The sequence below is a fragment of the Hermetia illucens genome, chromosome 1 (genome assembly GCF_905115235.1).
Source record: "Hermetia illucens chromosome 1, iHerIll2.2.curated.20191125, whole genome shotgun sequence".
Taxonomy (NCBI): domain Eukaryota; kingdom Metazoa; phylum Arthropoda; class Insecta; order Diptera; family Stratiomyidae; genus Hermetia; species Hermetia illucens.
Window position 1 is genome coordinate 87504145 of NC_051849.1, and position 15839 is coordinate 87519983.

At 40.2% G+C, this 15839-nt stretch overlaps 2 protein-coding genes across 2 annotated transcripts in view; both read left to right on the forward strand.

The window, feature by feature from the left end:
* The first annotated feature begins 1273 nt into the window (after positions 1–1273).
* LOC119659650 lies at positions 1274–1998 on the forward strand. Its single transcript, XM_038067861.1, has 2 exons — positions 1274–1720; positions 1751–1998. The coding sequence occupies exons 1-2, from the start codon at positions 1585–1587 to the stop codon at positions 1951–1953; spliced, it is 339 nt and encodes a 112-aa protein (XP_037923789.1). The 5' UTR covers positions 1274–1584; the 3' UTR covers positions 1954–1998.
* Positions 1999–3835: 1837 nt separating this feature from the next.
* LOC119654421 (zinc finger protein 236-like) overlaps positions 3836–15839 on the forward strand; it is a 33256-nt gene continuing 21252 nt past the window's right edge. The window contains exons 1-7 of the mRNA XM_038059847.1: positions 3836–4049; positions 4127–4373; positions 4432–4590; positions 12689–13253; positions 13307–13507; positions 13569–13950; positions 14010–14324. Coding sequence (XP_037915775.1) covers positions 3939–4049; positions 4127–4373; positions 4432–4590; positions 12689–13253; positions 13307–13507; positions 13569–13950; positions 14010–14324 — 1980 coding nt within the window. The 5' untranslated portion in view covers positions 3836–3938. The remainder of the gene's footprint in view (positions 4050–4126; positions 4374–4431; positions 4591–12688; positions 13254–13306; positions 13508–13568; positions 13951–14009; positions 14325–15839) is intronic.

The following is a 15839-nucleotide window of genomic DNA, read 5'->3' on the forward strand; positions in this document are numbered from 1 at the left end:
AACCAGTCTAAGAGCTCTCTTCGGAATTTCGTCTTTTTGCGGAACTCTATCTCGCAGTTTGTTAGTTCCGCCAGTAGTTTTTAACATCAATCCTTTCTTTTTGTCTTGTAAGACCCGACAGACAAAACACCAGTTACTGCAGTTACTGTTACGCCAATTTTCCACTTCTGAAAATTGGTTGTAAAGAACTTCGCATTAGCTTTAGTTGTTGTACGTTAATCTACGAATACCGTTTATAAAATAAAGTTCCAAATGGTTTCAATATATATAATTTTAAATTTTAAAACTTTCGCCATTTTTCTACATAATCTACACAATCTATCCAATCTATTTCTAGCCAAGCACTTTTGCACACGATGCTCCAACTTTGAATACTCTTTGAGAAATCTAGTATCTTCTTTGACTTCACCGTCGGTATTTAAGAGCATTAAACTCAAGTGTTACTTTAATTTTGGGTATAAATGGTAACCACTTGGAGCTAGGTGGAGATTGTAAGGGGTTGGACCCTGAGAGTCCAGTGGAAATCTGTCATTAGTTACCCCATTTGAGCAGACGTGAGGCCGAGAGTTGCCATGGAGTAGCCTCACACCTTTGGACAGTCTTTTTCTTTGGCACTTTTGAGTTACCCGTCTGAGATTTCTTAGTGTGCCACAATAATTGTCAAAGTTAATTGTTGTTCCAGGAGGCATGGTAGAGGTATTACATTGCTGAGTATTATCTATAAAATATTCTTGGCTATCTTGCAAGGCCGGATAGCCCTATATGTCCAGAATATAATCGATCCATACGAAAGAGGCTTCACTTCAGGCAAATCATCAACAGATTTAACATCAACAATGATCTAAGACTATCTCTTTGTCCCCACTATCATGCATCCTGTTTAACCTAGCCCTGAAAAAAGTGTTCCGCGATGCTAATGTTAATGCGATAGGCACCATCTTCTTCAAGTCCACCCAACTACTGGCCTACGCTGACGATATTGACATCATGGGAAGACCAACCCGAGGTGTATAATCTACCTTCATGGGCTGACGAGAGAGCAGTTGTCAGGGATGACACTGTGGCTATAGATTTCCTGAAGATATCGAATTTGAGGTTTCCATTACCCAATTGCATACAGCAAAGAACATTTTTCTTGTAAAACTCACGGTGATAGACAAGGGAATTTGCCACGAAAAGTCAAGCGATGGTTTGGAATTCCAGTAAGGTGAAAAACAAAGTGTGGTTAAAGTACGTAAGAGTCGTAACACTCCTTCAGACATCGCTGCAATTACTCAGGTCTAATGGTCGTTTGTCTTATGTCCTTCCTGTTGTCTGCTTCGTTGACGCCGAAAAAGTATATTTAGGTGTTCTCTTTTCTTTCTATTAATCTGTTCCCTACCGAAATCCTTAATTTAAAAGCGTTTTTCTTAGTTTTTCACCCTCCTAAATACATATACAAATATATTCCTTAGTTTATCATAATAAATATTTGTTTATATTTTATTTCAATTGTTTTTGTCGTTACACTATTTATTGTTGGTAATATGGAGGACTAGATTAATGGTGGATACGTCGAGATATGTTCGATTCTGATTGGGAGGAATGTTGGAGCTGTCGAGTTGCACAAGGCGAGTGAAAATGGTCGACGTTGTTCAAACAATTGATTTTAAAACAGTGAGTGTTTGCAGAGCTGCGAAACGCCTTCGTAGCAGTCGTCCAATCACCTTTACTGCTGCGCAGAAGATGTAGATGATCTGTGCCGAATTATAGGAATTCTGGAGAGTTCGATACATAAAATGCCAAAGGAGCTCAGGATCAGTGAAGGTGGCTTCCAAGACGTTATCAAAAAAAGCTGAAGATGCGCAATTGGTAGATCGGCCGTGTTCACGTTCTACACGAAAAGATGAGGGCGAAACAGCTCCCACAAGTCTGCTGAATGATTCGTCTGTGCGTTTTTCACTGAGAGCATGATTGGCAACTTTCGTAAGCGTCTTCATAAATGTATTGAGGATATAAAGTTACTGTAATAAAAGTTGTTATTCTTAATGTTAAAAGAATTTATGTAATTATGCAGTAAGAAAAACTAAAAGATATCTAAAAAAATAATCATGTATATATGAACTTGCTATAGGCCGTATCAAGACCGTTTGAAAGATAAGGAAGTAAAAGTCACACATTGACCGTGAAATATTTAGTAGTATTTAAGGTTAAACCAAGAATTTGGTTCCCAACTGAGGTCGGTGGTCCCCTGTGAGTTGGGATTGAGAATTCACTTAAGGTTTGTTCCAAAATGGTATTAAAAACAAAACAGAACTGGCCTTGTGACAGACTCTGCGTTCGGACATTATGCTGTCGATGATGAGGGGGTGAAAATTGCAGAAGTTTGCAAATATTTCACAGTCGTTTCTAGGATGCACTGCATTCGTGGTTACCTTCGCTAGCATCTCCAGAGTAAAAAATTGCACTGCCGGAATAGGGAGAGTAGTATTCTCCGGAGTCTCTTAAATTCACTTCATTTGGGCTCAGAATATAACAATAATAATAATCGTTAGTGCCACAAATCAATTGGATCAGGACCTTGGAGTGTGTTAGAATCCTTCATTCAAGACCGTAACGGTGCACTACAGGATTACAGTCGTCTATAGGAGGCAATGTGGTCAACATTGCGCTCGCCCTAGATCATTACCCTAATTTGACTCAGGTTCTCACTTACAGCTGAGTTGACTGGTATCCGACATCAAATTACGATACAAGTCCCACTGCCACCACTGACCTTCCATACGACAGCTTTGTGCTCTAACCACTCGGCTATCCGGACACACTGCGCTCAGAATATCCAGCCTATATCCCTGTAATTCTCAGCAGGTATTCCGGAAACCCTCAATATCGTTGTCCAGAAATGTGCACACATTCTGGAAACTAATGCAAATCCCTCGGTAGACTATGTGATAGAAAGATAGTTTAATGGTAGTGCGAGCGCACTGCGAAGTCGGCTCGTCTTAATCGATTGCGCCATTCTACTCAGTCATAAAATAAGTAGAGTCGAAACGCTGTCAAGTTACTACTTAAAGTGTGAGATCATTGTGATTTCAGTCGGCCTTTTGGTCGTTTCCCATTGACTTCAATGTTCAGCCAGACTTTACTAAGAGTGTTCTTCGGGAGCGTGAATTACATGATCATATATCGATTGCGGATATGGATCTGGTGGTGTGTATCGGCACTGGCGCAATGAAACACCTTTATTTCGTAGCCGGCCAACATTCAGAACCATAGATGGCGAATCCGCGAGCAACACTGCAGTAAATTTTGTGATTGAGACAATTTTGGAGGGGCGTCGTTTGCAAAGAATGCCAGTTGCGGGACACTATCTCCTCCAAAATTTCTTAATAACTCTAGTTTGGAGTTGATGCTGGTCGCTGCAATGTCCTTTAGGACATTGCCTTTAGGTTAATACCGAAGAAATGTGGCTTAGGCTTATTACTTGCGCAACATCAAGTATGATAATAATAGATCTAAAGCAGTTCCATTGGAAGTGGGAAGGGAAAAATAACAACAAGAAAACAATCCGTGTGAACAGGAGACATATGTAAATGAAAAGTAGAGCCGCCTTCTGACTTTGAGGGAAATGATGTTCTCAATGTTTAGGATGAACCCGAAATCATGGAAAATATTGTCTGTCAGGGAAAGCCGTTGTTCTTGTTGGAAACGTTCCGATAGTCTCAACGTCTTTCCAAAGACGTCTAAATAAACTTTCTACAAGTTGTTAAAAGAGCCACCTAGCGGCGGGAGTACTAGTCCGGATACTTTCCGCAGATAGTTGCGGCTGCGCTACACATCGCGTCGATATGTCATTGTTCGTGCTGTCAAGCCAATTCGTCGTGTCGCAAACATTCTCGGAATAATTATTATCCTTAGTGTTTTCGTTTTGTCTGATCCATGAAATAAAATCGGGAAAAATGCTTTGTCGTATGTGTTTGCTAGAGTCAGAGAACACGCTCTGTATTTTCGAACAGGACTCGGTTCGATTCCAAGTGGCACCAACAATAGGTCGGCATTTTTGGTTCGAGGTAAACATTGATTTGTATTTCTATTTTTGACGCAAACTGCACAATTACGGTCCTGTGGACAATTATTCTCGCTACAGCCTAAGAAGGACGATCCTATTTCGATCATGATTTGTATTAGTTGCTGGTCGCGAATTGAGGACTTCCACACGTACTATCTGAGTGTGGAAGAGGCTCAGCGTCTGTTGGCAGAACATACCAGAGTGAAGGAGGAGACGGAACAAATTGAGTTGCTGAAAAGGGAATATGGCGATGAGGATATCGATAAAAAGGACGTTAAGATGATGAGTGAAACAGATAAGCAATTGTTTATTGAGAGGACAACAGGTACATCGTACAAAGAGAGCTGTGATTAGGAAGTGCTCTTATGCTAAATCCATTTCAGACGCGAAGGGTCCTGTTTTTGTAGATGTCGGTGACGAGGATGATGCAGTGGACCCTATTGATAACGAAGGATTCGCGGGGGACGGAACTTTCGGGGAATCAGATGATGATCGGGATGTGGATTACGTTAACGACGAGGACTCTTGTTCTTCTGATGAAGGTGAGTTAATATAATTGCATTTTTGGAGACTACCATGCAAGAGATTTTTCATTTTTCCCTGCAACTGTGCTTACATATACAATATACACATTCTGATTAGTAACATGGAAGAATGTAAGCTTTGGATTTCAACTAAGCGAATTCGAAAATTTCATGATAGCCAATCCAACATGAGGGTTTATGTTCAGATGCGAACATATATATTATTTGTTTTCGCACACCTAATACATAATTAGTGGAACAGTGAAGATTGAGGACCGTTTCAATACCTTGAGGAACGAAAAATGCATTTCAGTTAAAACCTTAAGATTAGTGTGAATAGTCAGTTTTCATAAACTTTACTGGGATAAATCTCAACTTCTTCTTCGGTTTTTGTCCCGATCAGAAATGGGGTCGGATCGTCATGATCGGTTGCGCAATTTTGCTGAATCATATACCTGGATATAGTCGAAAGATCGTGCATATCGGGTCGATGTTCAGACAAATTTTGGCAAGTAAGTCCTCGTCAGTGCGAATTATATGTTTAGATCATCCAGGACGGCTTGTTTTTCCTCTCGCTCACACGCCAGTTGTAAATCGCCGCTTCACTTAAAGTGCGCTATTTCGGGAATCAATTTCATAACGCGTTGTCCTGAAATATTTAAATGGCTCAGTTCTGGGCAAGTCACTGCCACTGATAGCGATAGTGTTGGATTCATGGGGATCTCTCGACAAAAATTCTGTTTTCTGTTGAATGCCCTGGGTGACAGTGTTTATGGCAAGAAAAAAGAAGAGTGGCAAGGGGGCTTCCTTGATGATCACCGACAGAGACACGAAGTGGTTTTGATATACCTGCCACACTTCCAGTTTTACCCTTCGGATCACGGATGATTTCCTCTGCCACTAGTTGTTGCCGCGACGGATATCAAATGAGTTGGGTAAAACCCACTATTATTAAATTAAATCAAATTCAATATATTTTAAAATTAACAATTGGTTGAGAGGAGTCCTTCTCTCCTCGGGCTCGTTCTTTTTCCAGCTGACACTGAAAAACAATTTTTACTGTCAAACATTTTATTTTGTCATGGCCGCCACGGTTCTCATTTGCGTGCGTCCGATACGCAAATTGCTCGTCCCGCCAAAACATTCCTATGAGGAACTCGAGGCACGGCCTCCTCAACTCGGCTGCTACAAGTCAAAATGGACGGGTGGCGCGCCTCTCGCTCTGGTCGCGTTTTCTTGCTGGTTGAAGGGCTATAGTAGACCCGCAGAACCGTTTAACTGTGCCCCCGACATTGAGGCTATAAGGATGAAGGGGCCCTCATAAGGTGGCGGCAGTGACTTCTGAGGAGCGTCCGTCCTTATTAGGACATGTGTACTGGATTCGAGGTCCCTGGGCACATCAGCCACGGTTTTCGCGTGGTTTACAGGTGGTGGCGGCTTCAGTTTTGGCATTGTGACCTTGAGCAGACGCAACAGACCGGTAGCATGGAGTCCCGACCTGATGTCAAGAAAAGGGTCGCTGGGGAGTCTCAGGTTTTCTCCGTATACCAAGTCCACGGGACTTGTAGCAAATTCTCCTTGATTGGCTGTCCGGAGGTCAAGTAGAGCAAGTGGCATACCTGAGACCAAGACCGGCAATCTTGAGCATTATAGCAGCTTTCAGCGTCCTGTTCCAACTTTCGAGTATCCCATTGGACTGCGGATGGTACGCGGTTGTCCGGTAGCGTTTAAAGCCGAGAAGTTTGCCCAACTCTGAGAAAAGAGAAACCCCAAAAGCATTCCCTGGTCGGTGGTTATAGTTGCCGGCACATCAAAGCGTGGAGTCCATTCTCGACAGAGGGCCTCTTTCAGAGGTATCGCCTGAGGCCACCGTGTGAACTTATCGATGATTATGAGGCAATACATGAAACCGTGCGAGTCTCGCAAAAGGCCAATGATGTTGAGGTGAATTGTGTGGAAACGCTCGGTCGACCGAGGGGAAATTCCTACTTTGGTTCACTATTATTCCAACGATATCACAATACGTTTGGCAAGAATGCATTCAAAATCTTTATGGTATGGGGCAGCAATAGGATGGTAATTTGAACATTTGAACGGGCGTGATTTCTTGCCAGTCAGATGGTGTTCTACTCTCCTCAACAGCTCAGCTCAGAACTCAATGATCCACATTTTGGATTCCAGCCCTTCACTCCCCAGAGCTCAGAACCGATGTCATCAGATCCTCCTGCTTTCTTCGATTTCATTCATTTGATTTCTTCGTCGGTGATTTTGTGACATCAAACAGAATTCAGTTGTGACAAGCAAGAGGGGTACGAGTCTATACTAAGTGCACGGTAAGGTTTGGCCAAAGTCACTTGAGATAAGCTTCTGTGTGGGGAATGGCGCTGCCAGGTGTAATTGTCCGAAATGCCGGCAGAGTCTGCGGAACCGGAGGATGAGCAAATTCTTCCGTTGAAATCTGCTCGAAATATTCGCGCCATCTATCCATTGTGGCTCCTTTTTCGGTCATTAACTCCTCGTTTATGTTATTAACGCCATAGAAGGGTTCGATATCCTGTTTAACAGGAATCTGAAATAATAAAAAACTTGTTTTTCGTTGGTGTGGATATTTATTCTTTCAAATACCGATATTTCAGGAACCACTTGTTCCCTTCAAGTTTTTTGTTAGCACTGATGAAGGGAACAAGTGGTTCCCGAAATATCGGTATTTGCAAGAATAAATATCCACACCAACGAAAAAGAAACAACAAGTTTTTTATTATTTCAGATAATTAATCGTTGGAAACACCGCATAATTTCACTCAGAACGTCATAACTCTATTATGACAGCAGAGAGATCATCTCGGCCATCAACGTAATTAAACTGAGTAAAGCCGCTGGGCTTGGCGGTCTCCCTGCACAGTTGCAGATCTGCTACATGCTTTCGTGTGCGATTCCGAGATCTTTCCCGGAGAGTGGAAGAAAGAAATGGATACCTCCTAACTTGTCCAAAATTTGGAAATACGATTATTTCAATACCAATATGTTGAGACTGTTCTGTGCTAATATTATTTTTGTGTTGCAATATGGGAGTATTACATGGACTCTGACTGTTACTCAAAAGCTGCAAATGAACAAAGAAGGGCATTTGAGCGAATCGTGGTCGATGGCGCGTAGGAGTTGACGTGCTATGCCCCACTAAGTGGTGAATAGCAATCATATACATATATAATTTCTCTCGTAATGCGGTACACGGTTCGAAATTCCAAATTATTTGTGGAAGTTCTTATTTTCCTGTTTAAAGTAGAACCTAACTACCTTTTGTCACGGGGCAGGCTGCGCTGCACTTACCAAGATTTGCGTGGTTCTGCTGTTCAAGCACATGCTCACTCGGACTCGGAACGGCATAAATCGCCTTCAGTTTCTCACGTTCCTAATCTGGGCGAAATCGTAACCATGTTTGTGGTTACAATTATAATAATCTTTATAATTTGATTTGTGATTACACGATTATAACTGTAATCACAGGCGAAGATTCCGATTGTAATCATGTAATAATGTAGCCGTGCAATCGTATGAAATCATAACCAGTGCCAGTTAACCTTTTAACTAAAAATAAATTTTGTTTGTATTGGATTGTTGAAATTAGAGGTGCGCAAAACATCACCTCAGTAGGTATTGCAATATTGTATCTCTTTTTGAAAAAGATGATATTACAAAGTAATGTTACAAAAATCACCTTTCACTATCCTAAACGGACATAGAACGTCAACATCAATTATTAACACTCGGCAGCCTTATAATTTCCCCTGCATTTATTACATCCATGAGTAGTAAGGAACTCCAGCTCGATATCGCTAAAAACTGCCTGGCAGGGTCTGCTTCGTCTTCTTTTTCTACCATAGATATTGCCCTTATAGACTTTCCGGGGTGGATCATCTTCAACCATACGCGTTGGGTAACCCGCCCCACGCAACTCGCTGAGCCGGATTTTAACCACAACCAGATGGTCGTGGTATTGCTCCTAGATTTCATCATTTTGTAGGCTACGGGATCATCCATCCTCATGTAGGATGCCAAAAATTCTTTGGAGGATTCTTCTCTCGAATGCGGCCGAGAATTCGTATCTTTTCTTGCTGTCTCCGAGTAATACTTAAGGGCTGGCAAGACCATACTCTTGTACAGTAAGAGCTTTGACCCTATGGTGAGACGTTTCGGGCGAAGCAGTTTATGTAAACTAAAATAGGGTCTATTGGCAGCCAATAATCGTGCGCGGATTTCATCGTCATAGCTGTTATCGGTTGTGATTTTCGACTGTAGGTAGGAGGAATTTTTAACGGTCTCAAAGTTGTAGTTTTTATTGTTTTCGTTTGACCAGTGCGATTCCATGTTGTTGGTTATTTGTTCTTTGGCGTTGATCTTGCCATCATGTACTACGCCTTGCCCTCGTTAATGTGCAGGCCGAGACCTGCACAACAACCTGGGTTGTTCTTGTTGTTATATGGTATTATACTTTAATATCGCTTTTGTAATATTACAAGGAACTAACAGCTGGTTTGGTCGTTAGTTGAAATTGTGTTTTCCAGCAAATTGACAGACAGACAATTAGATGCACTTGTTTCAGATAACAGACAGAAATACATCTCTACTTATGTCAGACAAATGTCTGTGTCAGACAAATGTTTCCAATTGTATTGCATTTCCCAACTCACACAGTACGTACATAATAAATAATTGCCACTTAGAAAATGTATGCTTCTGAATTGGGAATATTAGTATATTTGAGCGCATCTCAATTCACTATTTCGGCTTGCTGTGAACTCGCACGTAGATACAAATTGCAACAGCTTCTCGTGCTACGCACATAAGTTGCTCAAAATTGGATGTGAAGCTTTCAATTTGTGGGTATTCATACCTATTGCATATCTACATTTGCCTAAGCTAGACATAACTTTATAACAGTGTTTTTAATACACTCCTTTTCAAAATTATAACCGCACGGCAAAATTCTAAGTTCTATAGTTCTCGATATAGATGCAGCTGTCTCATTTTTTCAGCAGTTAGTGTAATAGTCTGTTGTTCGAAATATACCGACTAACGGTGTTAGTCGCAACCGTTCAGAAATATTTCACAGAAAACCGGTTTTGTGCTATTTCAAAAGTATAACCGCGCGCGACTGATACTGTTTGTAGGCTGCTGAAAAAACATATTTTTGTAAAATTGTTAGTTTTTTTTGATCGATTCTGCTCATTGATTAATTTTTTTTAAAATATGCCACGAGGGGTTAAGCTTACCGATTATGAAAAAGGGCAAATTAGTGCCTTATTTAAAGAAGGTATATCAAAACGCGAAATAGCGTCAAGAATAGGCAGATCGGATCGAGTAGTTCGTAATTATTTAAATAATGTGGACAATTACGGTACTAAAAAGCGAAAAGGAAGACCTAGAGTGCTTTCCGATAGAGATCGACGTTCCATAAGCAAAGCGACTTCAAATTCCACGAACAGTTTAAGAGGCATAAGGAACGAATGTAAGCTTTCTGTATCGATTCCGACCATATGGCGGGAAATAAATCGAAATCCTAATCTCGTACGGGAAAAAATGAGGAAAGCACCACGATTACAGCAGCATCATAAGGATGCTCGACTGGAATTCGCCCGAAATAACATGTCACGACATTGGCGGATGTTTTCAGCAAAATTATCTTTTATTTTTGATTAGGTAATTTTCTCTGATGAGAAAAAATTTAACTTAGATGGTCCGGATGGTTTTGATGGCTACTGGCGAGATTTGCGTAAGGAACCACGATATCTGTCCAGAAGGAATTTCGGAGGTGGAACAGTTATGGTCTGGGGAGCCATTTGTAGTAAAGGTACAGTGCGTCTAGCATTTACATCGGCGAGAATGAATAGCCAGGAGTACCAGAATGTTCTGCAGGATAATCTCCTTCCTTTTATAAACTCTTTTGAGGGCAATGAAGTAATTTTCCAGCAAGATAATGCCAGCGTACACGTAAGTAGGTCCACTAAAGCCTGGTTGGAAGCGAATTCCATAGCCACACTTGAATGGCCAGCCTGCTCACCAGACTTGAATCCTATAGAGAATGTCTGGGGATGGCTAGTCCGACAGATTTACTCCCAGGATAAAGAATATTCTTCCAGAAATGAGCTGAAAGAGGCCATTGAAAGAGCATGGCATGAGTTGACACCACAAATGCTCTCAAAATACATTCATTCGATGCCTAATCGAATCTTCGAAGTGATTAAAAAGGGAGGAAACACTATCGATTATTAAGCCATGAGTTAGGTCTGCCCATTATTGTTTTATTTATTTTTTATGTAACGAGGTAATTAATGCGGTTATAATTATGAAAAAGGACAATTTTACTTTTTTTCTCAATTTGTTATGTTTTTACACATTTTTTAAGCTTATTTGCTATTTTTAGGTTTCATTTTTGTTACATTATGTTTGTTTTTATACATTTTCGAATTTAATTTAAGTTTGGTTATTTTCACATCTTTTCATAATAAAAAAATTTACTCAGTAATCATGCGGTTATAATTTTGAAAAGGAGTGTATGCCTATTTTCCAAATCATCAGGCAATATTCTTTCGTGTCCCCACCCCACAATAAATAACCCTCTTCCCCTCTAATTGAACTTTAAATCGTTTCACCAACTGCATTTGTTTTAATTAACCTTCTTTTACTATTAGGAATAATGAAGTCGCAATCGTAATTATTACGGAAGTTCATTCAAAAATTACAAAGTTTGGTGGAAATCTCACTGTTATTCACTAAGCTCTTTTGCGTAAATTAATTGCATCTTAGGGCATCATATGTATAATAATAGTATCATATTGAAGCATATCATATACACTGCGCACCATTTATAAATGGAGTCGTCGTGTAACGAAATATTCTTACATGAGAAATATACAAAACTCTTCATACTTGAAGAGCCGAGTTTTAAGTTTGCGACTGGATTTCAGCATGCTGAATTGAAGCGCCAATTCGGGTCGAATCGAAGAGGCTAAATTTTTTGCTTAGGCCAAAATTTTGTCGAGTTTACGTTTTTGTAGAAGGGACCACCTGAGGACCGATTCGGTCGTGATGTTCCCAGAGCAGAGGTAGAATAGCATCTGGTGAGTTGTCTCTGCCCAGAACGAAACCTTAAAGGCCACCATCAACAATCAGTTCGGCCTGTCAGTTATGCCTGAACAGTCCGCAATTGATCAGGGCCTGCGATATGGATGGGATGCGGCTGGCCTGGTAGTTTGAACTGTTCAGTCGGCCGGTGATGGAATGAAAACCAATACGACCACTCGAAAGGATATAAAGAAAACCGGTCCGTGTGTGCATTGATGCGAGAATTTTATGGGCATTTTCATCGCCGCTGGTAAACATTTTTTATAAATGCTCATACACAAAAATATCTCAAATTAGGGTTTTAACGCCTTCCACGTCCAGACTGTGGGCTGCGGGCTCTTCAGGTCGAAGTGAACGTGGCTTAAGTCTTCATCGTTTTTTTTATTTTTAAAAGCAGATAACATTGTTTCAGCTGGGGGAGGTAACGAACTTGATGTCCGTGGATGTTCTGTTGCTTCAACTTAGGTTTCATTATTTTCTCTAGAATTTGGAGAAACAGTAAAAATAGTAATAATTTTAGGCGTAACAATCCAATTTAATCTGAGTCTTCTCGGAGGTGTGTGTTAGAGCACTTCATTCGAACCCGTAGCGGTACACTACAGGATTCCAGTTTCCTGTAGGAAGCAATGTGGTCAGTATTGCGCACGCCTGATTTGACTCAGGCACTCATTCACAGCAGAGCCGACTGATATCCGACGTCCAGTCACGATAGCATGTTAATCGTGGGAGTTTTTTTATAAATTTGTGGGTAAGAAGGCTAGGTTGAAACCTGCTTCTGACTGAAAACTTTACTCATTCTGGAGATTGTGGAATAAAGTTTTCTCCAGTTTAATTTAACATACTTTTTTCTTAAATGGAAATGGACATGCGGCCATTTATTATATCTCCGAAGTATCTAATTAAGCTATTTTTGCATTTTTATTAAGGAAAGAATCAACTACGATAGAATTCAATATGCTTTCATTAAAAAATCCTTCTTATTAATTCTCAGAACCACTGGCAAAGAAGGTCGTTCGAAAAAGCTTGAATTTAGACAACGATGAAAAACCAAGACGAGGACGAAAGAAGGGCAGTAAAAATAAGCCGAAAGTTGAACTACATGGAAGCGACGTCAAAGTTGAAGTTGAATTAGAGATTCCTGAGACAACATTGGATATAAAGACAATTAAAACTGAGAAAGATATGGAGAATTCGATAAAAATTGAAATATTAAACGATAACGATCAACTGGAGAAAGGAGACGAACCACCAAAAAAGAAGCGTGGTAGAAAGAAAAAGTCTGAAATGACCGAGGAGCCTGTGCGTATTGTAAAAAGACCGGGAGAATCTGAATATCGTAAGAAAAATAAGGAGTATGACGATGAGATAGCACAATTTTTGCGACTTAGATGTGAACTCTGCTTGACTGATTGCGATACATTCGCCGACATTAAAAGACATTATCGCACCTCTCATAACAGGAGAGGCTATGTAACTTGTTGCACAACGAGGAAATTTTACAAGCGTGTTTTTCTCTACGAACACATACAAAAGCATAAAAATCCGGACACATTCAAGTAAGGTGAAGTTTTTAAGTGTGATTCTTATTAACTGTGTAATTTTTCGTTAGGTGTCAGTTTTGTGAAAAGGTTTATTGCAGTGCGTCAGTGTTGCGAAGCCACCTGTTGACCCATGATGCTTCCTTTGAGAAATTATATCAATGCGATAAATGCCCGCGACGCTTCGCAAAACTTTCGGTCCTGAATCATCACAAAATAATTCACATCCCAAAAGAAGAACATTCATTTTCTTGCGATATTTGTGGCAAATCGTAAGTTTCAGAACTATTTTATGAAGACGTATTAGAAGAACTATATGTTGACACCTTCCAGATTTCCCTCAAAGAACACAATGCAGACCCACAGGAAGTCGGTTCATGAAAAGGCATACTCGAAAATGTGTCATATTTGCGCTAAGGTTATCAACGGCAAAACACTCTTCACAAAACATCAGCTTGAACATATTGGCATTGTCGATCCGAAAATGCAGTGCGAAAAGTGTGGCATGTGGCTTAAGAATGCATTCCGGTTGAAAATTCATACGAAAAAACACCATAGCGAGGAGAATACGGGCGAGCACGTGTGCAACATTTGCGGCAAAGTGTCTACCTCTAGTGTCGGTTTGAAAAGCCATATTCGCTACGTACATGCAGCACAGCGTAAATTCTTATGTAGTGTTTGTGAGAAAGGATTCAAGACGGCTTTGAATTTGAAGGTATTTTTTTTCGGAAATATTATTCTACTAACGAAATTTATTAATTTCCACTACTTCAGGAACACATGACAACACATACAGGTGATATCCTGTATACATGCCCGCATTGCCCGAAAACATTCAATTCGAGTGCAAATATGCATTCGCATAGAAAGAAAATGCATCGACAGGAGTGGGAAGAGAGCAGAAGAAGCCGTGGTCTTCCAGTCAATACAAAGGGGAAAAGAGTTATACAAAATATACAAACTGAGGACAGCACCGAACAAGAAGAAATACAAACAATGCCGGTAATGACTGTAATTGAAACGACGTCTTCGGACAATTACAAATTTTTGGCTTCTTCCGATATGAATGGAAGACTGGATAGTTTATTATAGAAACGTAAGATGTATTTCCTAAAGTTCATTTTAAGTTTTTATTGTACGATATAGGAGAATAAGCTTAATAAAATCTCAGTAGTGATTACCGAGTGAATTACATTTCTTTCATTGTTTAATTAATGAGTCCAATTGGCTACGCCTACCTTCTTGCACCTTCCACACCCATCTGTAAATCAATCTTCCCTTCTCTTTTCACAATCAGAGTCCGCTACAATGGCGCTAAAGGAAACAATTTTTATGACGAGATTTCTACTTTTGGATTTCCCAATCAGATCTTCCAAAGGGCCAATCCTCGGAGTGCGATTTGAACAACTTTTTTATGCAGATAGGAAAATAATTCAGCTGTAAAATTTTCAGAAAAACCTCAGGGTGAATCGTATTCTGAGACACTAAGGTCCGGCTTATAGCCTTTCAGAAGAATGATCAGTAGAATTTGACCGAGTGTCTCTTGTTAGATATGAATCAAAATATGGAGATTTCAATGTGCTAACAATGCGATTCAAAGAAACTTTCAAACCTATCGACAGTAGTACTCTAACAGATCAATTTTAATTTTTACTGATAGAAAAATGATTTCCCGATCAGGGAAAAATTAAGATAGATTTATTATACTATTTGCAAAATGTTTGGAAGTTTTGTTGCCTGGGGACGTTAATATATTGAAATCTATCCATTTTGATTCATATCTAACAAAATAAACTTAGTCAAATTTAAAGCGCCTTGAAAAATCTACTGATCATTCTTCTGGAAGGCTATAAACCCACAGGTCTCTCCAAATGAAAAATTGCATATAACGTAGATTACTTCCAGGCATTCGATAGACCAATTGGCGAAACCGATCATGACGAGCCGGGACGACGGGGGGGACAAAGGCTGAAGAAAAAGAAGAAGAAGACTTCCAGTGCGGTGGTTTATCATTTTAGGCCGGGCGCAAGTCGAGACGGAGGTTGGTGAATGGCTTTTTGTGAAACAAGGAAATGAGTGTGTGTGATGCAGCTGAAGCGCGTTCGTCAGCTGCGAATATTTGTGTTCAAGCCGCAGTGTCTTCTAGCGTCTGCGACCTATGTTGAGCGAAAACATCTACACACAACATCTATTGGCTTCTTGAGGAATCTATGTAATTAAAAAAAAGGGGAATGCTTAACGATAGTTTTCACATTTTTCATTGGAAAAATCGTCATTGACTATAAATTCTTCGTCATTTCTTTTGTTCAATAATTTCATTTTCAAAAGTTTCTAGAGGATATTGTGCAATTTTCCATTGTTTATAATAGGAATCAGATTTTCAATTTAAAAAGCAAGCATGATACGGGTAGGTATCCCCACCCAGTCGTGTCAGAATTGCGTCTCAACTTCCGCTCCACCTGAATGCAGACGATTTAAGCTCGTGCTTTCCTGCGTCATCCCGCGTTACCCGGCATCACACTGAGTTTAACTTATGTCCAGCCTCACAGTTTTTCGAATTTTTAGCCGCATGTTACATGGTTGAGATACTGACGTTTTGTGAAC

Bases quoted from the DNA above. Each gene is read 5' to 3' on its own strand.
- LOC119659650 (XM_038067861.1), top strand. From the start codon at position 1,585: ATGTTGGAGCTGTCGAGTTGCACAAGGCGAGTGAAAATGGTCGACGTT. The intron at 1,721-1,750 runs AGAAGATGTAGA...GTGCCGAATTAT, and splicing joins AATCACCTTTACTGCTGCGC to AGGAATTCTGGAGAGTTCGA.